This window comes from Bos mutus, chromosome 1, assembly GCF_027580195.1.
Source record: "Bos mutus isolate GX-2022 chromosome 1, NWIPB_WYAK_1.1, whole genome shotgun sequence".
NCBI lineage: Eukaryota > Metazoa > Chordata > Mammalia > Artiodactyla > Bovidae > Bos > Bos mutus.
Window position 1 is genome coordinate 71,232,894 of NC_091617.1, and position 8,769 is coordinate 71,241,662.

Genomic DNA, 8,769 nt, shown 5'->3' on the forward strand with positions numbered 1-8,769 from the left:
GATCTAATAAATGATTCAACCTGAAAAAGTATTAACCGATAATAGACCCTACAACCATAGGAATGAGAAAGTTTAGTTATATACTTGTTCAGTTACACACCCTGGTAAAAGATATTTTCATCTTCCTTTGTAAAAGAGATACCCATGTGAAAAATACTCAGGCACTTTATTGTAGGGCATCATGCCAAGCTAATTGGGAAGTATGGACATAAGATTTGCCCTGCCTTTAAATATATTGAAAGTTACACATATTTACGGAGCAGAGAGCACACTTTGGGGGAACAAGGAAAGAATAAGCTACACACTTAACCTAATTCTGAGGAAGCCTTTCTTGGAGAGTAGCTTGGGCTAATTATAATTAGCATCACCTTGTTATATGGCAGATTCTTATGCAACTTTCTTAAAAGTAAAATTTCTATAGTGACCTATAACAAAATTGTTACTAAGCAAGATAGACACCACAGAAATCAACAATGTTAAATGATCTTTTTTTTTTTTTTTTAGAACTCAATCTAAAATGTTGAAGTTGCAATCTAAAATTGCAGAAGTTGAAGCAGATTTATAGATTGTTGCAAATTAAGCTTCTGCTGCCATTTTATTTTTTCCTAAGTCTAGTTGTTGGGGGAAAGGAGGTGGGTTGGGAGGGTCTGGGTCAAGACCACAATTAACAGGACCCCCACTGTAGTTTGGAACTATCAGGAAATGTGCTGTGGTCCAGTGCTGACTGAAAAGCAGTCCGTCCTTCCTCAAGTGGGAGCATCTTGAGTTGGTGTTTTTTTGTTGTTGTTTTTTGATAAATCACAATTTAAATTTTAAAACCAGCCATGGGAGTGGTGGGGTAGTGGGAAGCTGGCTAGACTGCAAAATGAATTGGACCCAGATTAGTATTCTTTTAAGGTTCAAACACTGTTCTGAAGACCTAGACTAGAGACATCTGAAGTTTTACAGTCTGAATGAGGACATACTGATAAATGTAATGTTAAGGGGAAAGCGTTATTTTTGAGAAGATTATTAAATATGTATGAAGTACAAACTGTCCAGCCCAAGCTGGACAATGTACGTAATTGTCATTGTATAATTATGTACATGTTGCTGGGTAATGTACATAAAAAGATAAATAGAAGATGGTTCTTAGTAAAAAAAGGTATGCAATTACTGTGGCCAAGATCAAAAGGTAACAACAGAGGGTTCAGATGTCTATTGCTTACAAATGATGTCTCACATATATCAAATACACATCTAAAATTGAGCTCTTTATCTTTCCTCTATTAATTTCTCTGTCCCCTGCACATTCTCCCCCAAATAACTTAGCACCAGATTATTTCTCAACTTTGATTCCTTTCATTCTCTTATATAGGCGAAATCATCCATTAGTAAACCCTTTTGACTCCACCTCCATTATATGTAGACTTCGCTGGTGGTGCTAGTGGTAAAGAACCCTCTTGCCAATGCAGGAAACTTAAAGAGACTTGGGTTCGATCCCTGAGTGGGGAAGATACCTTGGAGTAAGGCATGGCAACCCACTCCAGTATTCTTGCCTAGAGAATCCCATGAACAGAGGAGCCTAGCAGGCCATAGTCCATAGGGTTGCAAAGAGTCCGATATGACTGAAGTGACCTAACATGCACATACTCTTGGTAGAGCCATAGCAACCTTTATTCAGGGACTTACTAACTCCATTACTAAAACATTATTACTCTTGCTTCCCTGGTGGCTCAGTTGGTACAGAATCAGACTGCAAAGGACACCCAGGTTCGATCCCTGGGTTTGGAAGATCTGGAGGAGGAAATGGCAACCCATGCCAGTGTCTTGCCTAGGATAATCCCATGGACAGAGGACCATGGGGGGGTATAGCCCATGAGGTCGCAACAGTAGGACATGACTTAGCGACTGAACCACCACCACTATTCAGTTCAGTTCAGTCGCTTAGTCATGTTCAATTCTTGGCAACCCCATGGACTGCAGCACACCAGGCCTCCCTGTCCATCACCAACTCCAGGATCATGTCCTGGAGTCATGTCAATACTCAAACTCATGTCCTTTGAGTCGATGATGCCATCCAACCATCTCATCCTCTGTTGTCCCCTTCTCCTTCTGCCTTCAATCTTTACCAGCATCAGGGTCTTTTCAATTGAGTCAGTTCTTCACATTAGGTGGCCGAAGTATTGGAGTTTCAGCTTCAATATCAGTCCTTCCAATAAATTTTCAGGGTTGATTTCCTTTAGGATGGACCGGTTAGATCTCCTTGCTGTCCAAGGGACTCTCAAGAGTCTTCTCTAACACCACAGTTTAAAAGCATCAGTTCTTCAGCATTCAGCTTTCTTTATAGTCCAACTCTCACATCCATATGTGACCATTAGAAAAACCATAGCTTTGACTAGGCAGACCTTTGTTGGCAAAGTAATGTCTCTGCTTTTTAATATGCTGTCTAGGTTGGTCATAACTTTTCTTCCAAGGAGCAAGCATCTTTTAATTTCATGGCTGCAGTCACCATCTGCGGTGATTTTTGAGCCGTAAAAAATAAGGTCTGTCACTGTTTCCTGTTTCCCCATCAATTTGCCATGAAGTAATGGGACCAGATGCCATGTTCTTAGTTTTCTGAATGTTGTTTTATGCCAACTTTTTCACTCTTCTCTTTTACTTTCATCAAGAGGCTTTTTAGTTTCCTCTTCACTTTTTGCCATAAGGGTGGTGTCATCTGCATATCTGAGGTTATTGGTATTTCTCCTGACAATCTTGATTCCAGCTTGTGCTTCATCCAGCTCAGCGTTTCCCATGATGTACTCTCATATAAGTTAAATAAGCAGGGTGACAATATACAGCCTTGACATACTCCTTTCCATATTTGGAAACAGTCTGTTCTATGTCCAGTTCTAACTGTTGCTTCCTGACCTGCATACAGATTTCTCAAGAGGCAGGTCAAGTAGCCTGATACTCCTATCTCTTTAAGAATTTTCTACAGTTTGTTGTGATCCACACAGTCAAAGGCTTTGGCATAGTCAATAAAGCAGAAGTACATGTTTTTCTGGAACTCTCACTTTTTCGACCGCCACTATTACGTATCTTAAATCTCTCCCCTTCTCCACTTTGCCTGTACCTCTACCACAGCCTCCTAAGTAATTGGTTTTCCATTTCCATTGTGTCCCTTTCAGTCCATCTTCTGTAACAGCAAGTATTGCTGCATTACTTAAAACCCTTCAGTGATTCCACTGCCATCCTTAAGAATGAGTCCAATTTCTTAGAATGGGTTAACAAGACTGCATGGAAAGACCCCCAAATACCTCTTCAAATCTTTTCGTTTCACTCTCCTACTTAATTATTATAGTTGTACTGGTTTTTTTTTTCCCCAGTTCCTCCAGTTCACTAAGTTTTTCCCCTTTTCTAGTGCTACTAGAAGATTACTCTGCCTGAAATGCTCTTCAATAATTATCCTTATGGCTTTTCTTCTCATTATTTAGGTTCAGACATAACCTATCCAGAGGTGCCATTCCCTGACCATCTTATTAAAAAAGATGTCTTTCCTATGGTTTTCAGATTCTTGTTTTCTTATCTGGTTGGTTTGCTTTGTTGTTGCCTGACTCCCTTACTAAACAGAAAGCTCAAGACAGGATCTCTTTTATGCTTACTACACAGTATTCTCAGAGATTGGTATAGGTCATCTCTATAGAAGCCTCAATGAATGTTGAATGAATAAAAGGAAGATAGTTGTTTATAATGTGATTTAACTTTTCCTTCCCATTACTCTTTAGCATCTTCATATACTTAATGTTTGAATGTTAGAACTGGAAAAAATTTTAGAAATCAACTAGCCTAATGTCCTTGTTTTTTCAGAGAAGTCAACCAAAGCAAAGAGAAGGCAAGATTACCCAGCTGGTTTTTGGCAGTTCAGAGTCTAGAATCTAGTTTCTCTGACTCTATATTTTCACAAGAAATCTCACCTTGGATTGAACAACTGTGGCCCTGTCTCACTTTGGTGGTTGTATTTTTTTTATAGCAGAGGTAGTTAAGAATTAATTCCTTATTCAGGATTATCTGAAAATGGGTTTATCCACCCAAGTAAAATTTCTCACAACTGAGTTACCCAAACTCTGACTTTTTGTTGTTGTAATTAACATACAATATTGTATTAGTTTCAGGTGTACAGCATCGTGATTCTGTATTTTTATACATTATGATCACTACAGTAAGACCAGTTACCATCCACCACTGTACAAAGTTGTAATATTATCGACTCTCTGCCCTATATATATATTACATCACTGTGACTCATTTATTTTATGGCTGGAGCTTTGTACCTATAAGCATGTTGGAAGTAAATCTTGCTGAAGAATGATGGATTTTCCAATATTCACATACCAAGGACCCCAGACATAATCTTTACTCACTGACTCTGGTTTGTTCATATCAACATTGATTATTGTACTGTCTGAAATACTGCCTTGCCCTCAAGAGCACGTTGAATGGATTTTTCCCAAGCCTTCGCATGCTGTTCTTTTTCAGAAGTAAGGCATCTGAGGGTAGTAACCAGCTTTTTTTCTGGATGTGGCCTTTGGGACTGTTTTCTTTGATGCCAGGAGGCTTGTTTCATTTCCAGCTTCCTGTCTTTGTTTCTGGCTGTAATTGCCAAAAAGCACACACCACAATAAATGGGTTATTACTGTAATGCAATACTCCTTGAACTGCCAGCCCTACCTATCTTAGGAAAGTCTTTAACACTTTTGAAAAGATATCAATTGTTGTGTTATGTGGTCCAACCAGAACGTGAATTTAAGAAGTTATAAATTTTGAGAACGAGGCTGAATACTTAGTTTTCTCTTCTGCACACATTCCAGAAAATTATATATGCTGATGAGATTCTCCTGAAGAGTTAAAATGGAAGAGCAAACTTTACCTTGTTCTTTTACCTGTTTTTCTCGATTAGTTATATAAATACAAGTAAAAATGTGATGACTTCTCAATTATTTTGAATGATGGAAAGATCACTTGCTGGATTTACACGTAGAAGATATCAAGAAAAGATAGAAGTTTGGAACATATCTTGAATATTTCAGACATATGAATATTCAATTTCAATCGAATATTTGAATATCTTCACTATTTCAGATACTAAATATATTAGATGAATTAACACATTCAATCCCCCAAACAAGAGGACTAACAGTGCAAAGTCTTCATTCGATTTAGGGTAACCTAGATCATGGTGATCTTCATGAGAACTGACTTCATTGGCCTTGTGAAGGTGGAAGCCACATTGCAGGGGGCTGAGGAATGTGTATATAAGGTGTAGAAATTAATATTGCATGTGTAGGCAGCTTGTTTAAGAACTTTAATTGTGAAAGGGAAGAGGGATAAGACAATAGATGTGGAGCAAAGATTTGGATGTTTATAACTGTATTTTAGAAAATGAATAGTGTAGACTTAGAAAATAAGGAGAGAAGGTTCATCTTTGTTTATAGGTAAAAAAATGCACATGACTAGATAAAGTTTAAAAATTAATCACTAGCTATAAAATTTGAAAAGAGACCTATGAAAGTATCTAATAAATAATCCTGCCTTACGGTTCTTGAAATAACTACCTCCCTGTCCATACACATTATAATGTACACATAATGTTCATTCAGCATCTCATGGCATCATCTCAGGCTGTTCTTTTAATGTAATGCCTAAAGAGTGTAGGTTTATGAGATCTATATTAGTATTTTCCACTATTTTCATGTCATTTGCCTTCAAAAGATCATCTATTTTTAAGCCATTAATTAGTATATAAACAGATGGCACAACAACTAAGAGATCTTTTTTAGAGTCAGAGGTTTTGGTGTATATTCAATTAGAACCCCAAATGGTATGCTTCTTTGTTCACACATTAACAAAAGTTATTGCATCCAAAATTTAGTTACAATAATTAAAATATCTACTGACAGCAAGGGAAAAAAGCCTACTGAGAAAAACATTTAAAATTATCATTGCCTATCTTCTGTTAAATGAAATCTTGGAGAGTAAATGTGGCAGGTCTTAGAAAAAGAGGATGTTCTGACACCCCAAGACAAAATACTTGAGCACAGAGCTAGACAGCTCAGGGCTAATTTTGGAACTCAAGAGTCAAAGCAAAATTTTTCTAAAGGCTATCTGAGAAAAAGCAGATTTTAAGTTTACATTCTTTTGTTTAAAGTCAATACGTACAAAAGTAAGCTCATAAAATTTCCCTATCAAACAATGCCATAATTGTGGAGCAATGTCTTCCTATCGCCCATACTATGCAAAGTCATCTTTCATGCCCTCCCTGTCCTTACCCTAGCATCTTATGAATTACTAAGCTCTGTTAATTACCTTCAAAATACCACTTGAATCTGTCCTTTTCTAACTTCTGTGTAACTCTTCTCACTCTTATTCTTTCCCAACCAGTCTCATTCCTTCAGTTTTTCCTCTGTCATCCTTGCTAATCTATATCCGTCCTATTCCTGGATGTTAATTTCCTTTTAAGACAAATGTAATCATGCATTAAAATATTCCTGATTTGGAGGGCCCTTGGTCCCTACAGACTACCAGATAAAATCAGTTCACCCTTAGGTCCTTTCTTCCTACCCTCTATATATTCCTTGGGTTTGCATGAAGCTGGACTGCTCTTTTTTCACTAACATTCTTTTTCTTTTTTCTATCAACCTCTGTCATTCTATTATTTTTTTTTTGAAATTTTAAAATAATTTTTATTTATTAATATTTTTAGTTTTGGCTGTGCTGGGTCTTCACTGCTGTGCAGGCTACTCTAGTTGTGGCGCGAGGGCTTCTCGCTGTGGTGGCTTCTCTTGTTTTGGAGCACAGGCTCTAAAGTATGCGGGCTTCAGCAGTTGTGGTTCCCAGGCTGTAGACAACAGGCTCAATAGTTGTGACGCATGGGCATGTGGGATCCTCCTGGGCCATGGACTGAACCCATCTCTCCTATACTGGAAGGCAGATTCTTTACCACTGGAACTCTGGCAGGAAAGGAATCAGGAGATCCTGCTCCAGCACCACCCTCTTCTTCATCTTCTTCAAATTCCAAATTCTCTTCTTCACCAGGTGCTAAAATTCTTCTTAAAGGGACAGGCTGAACATCAAATGGGAATTCTTTATTATATGTAAGAATATTCTTTAGGATTGGTTCTAGCTTCTTCAGATCTTCCGGTTTAAATTCTTCCTGGGACTGTGTGGACTGTAAAGCTGCACTTCGTAATTCCAAGCATGTTGCAATTTTGCCTGTGGTTTTCTTTTGTTCTTCTGTGAATTCAGAATTATTGTGTTGAGCTTGGGCCTCTTTTTGTAGGTGTCTTGCTAATACCTGATTCTTGTCTGTCGCCTCCACCAGCTGGCCCCAAGAGTCGAAGTCGGCGCCTCTCCTAAAACTGACGCCCCAGCGCTGCAGCAGACTTCGGGTCACCTCCGACATGGCCGGTCCCCACCCGTCCCCTCCCTCCCCTACCCCCAGGAAAGGCTGGGCTCTAGGGCGCCATCCTCCCCGGGCCTGGCCCCGACATTAACAGGGCCAGGAGGAACCGCTACGGCCACCGCCGCCACCCGCCAAGGAGCAGCCCAAGCCCATTTGCCGCCACTGTCATTCTATTCTTTTCTGTCTTTTAGGTCAAGATTCACTTTTTTCATTAAACTTTTTCATGTGTTTTTTTTTTTTTTGAATTCCTGTAATGTTATTTCTCCCTTAGCACATTCTGTGTTATAATTGTGTATGTATCTGTCTTCTAGTCCCTTGGACTAAATATGTCTTTCTTATATTTTCTAACATATAGGAAGGTGCATGACAGATGTTTTAATTATTCTTGAACCTTGAAGTATATTGACTAATGAAACATTAGATTGTGATTCCAGTCTGTAATGATGGTACCCTGGGGTCAATTTAAAAGGAGATGTGAGTAGAGGGACCAAGTGGAAAATTTGCATAGGTTCCAGGGTTTTGGATCTGTTTCTCTGTTGGATGTAAGAAAACATTACAGCTGTACTGCTCTTCCTTCATCTCTTGATCTGGGCATCAAGCAAACTTGCTGGATTGCTAATGTATTTACATATGCAGATCCCAACAGATGGGACTTGGGCTACCACAGACCCACCAATTCATATTTGGTTTACTTTGAGCTGAGTTTATTCACCCTGTTTGAGGCCTTACAATATTCAAAAGATATATGGGTTAGTGATAACAAGGTCCTTCTCTCAGAAGACTGGAGTAGATTTGGCTTGAACAGCTGTCTGTGTCCAAATGCTGGTTAGCAGAAAACACAATGATATTTTATATTTCTCAGGGACATGTGGGTCCGTGGAGATAAAAATGTTAATTTCAGCAGATGTGTTGATTTTACTCAGGGAGAAGGTGTCAGAACACTGTACCAGCACCAAAAATAGCTTCTTGAATGTCTGAATTTAGAAAGATTAAAAATAAAAACATTTTTACATATTTTTCAAATGGTGGTAAAATATGCTATGCTTTACACAAGGACTTTTTCAGTGTGCTTATTTATTATTAGGAGTTTCTTGCATAACCTAATTGATAAACATTTCTGCCAAGTTTTCATAAATTCCCAGGGATTTCTCATCTGCCTCTTTCTTCTCAAATTATTTACTGATATGGAAAGGTTTGTTTAACAGCATTTTGTTATCCACATGCATCTTAATCCATTTTTGAAAAGAATTTGGTTTTGGCTGCTATTCAATTTCAGGAGAGCAAATTAAGCAAGGTGGGTGACTGAGTAGCTGGTTGGCAGCTGGGTTTTAGAATAGCTTTGTTCT

The 8,769-nt window shown here is 38.5% G+C and overlaps 1 protein-coding gene across 1 annotated transcript; it reads right to left on the bottom strand.

The window, feature by feature from the left end:
• Positions 1 to 6,859: 6,859 nt before the first annotated feature.
• LOC102265711 (axin interactor, dorsalization-associated protein) lies at positions 6,860 to 7,572 on the bottom strand. The gene has a single exon (XM_005897846.3). It carries the CDS (start codon positions 7,421 to 7,423, stop codon positions 6,875 to 6,877), a length of 549 nt encoding a protein of 182 aa, XP_005897908.2. The 5' UTR covers positions 7,424 to 7,572; the 3' UTR covers positions 6,860 to 6,874.
• Positions 7,573 to 8,769: the final 1,197 nt, after the last annotated feature.

What these genes read in the sequence shown, in the direction of transcription:
- LOC102265711 (XM_005897846.3), bottom strand. Translation starts at nt 7,423, where the DNA reads ATGTCGGAGGTGACCCGAAGTCTGCTGCAGCGCTGGGGCGTCAGTTTT.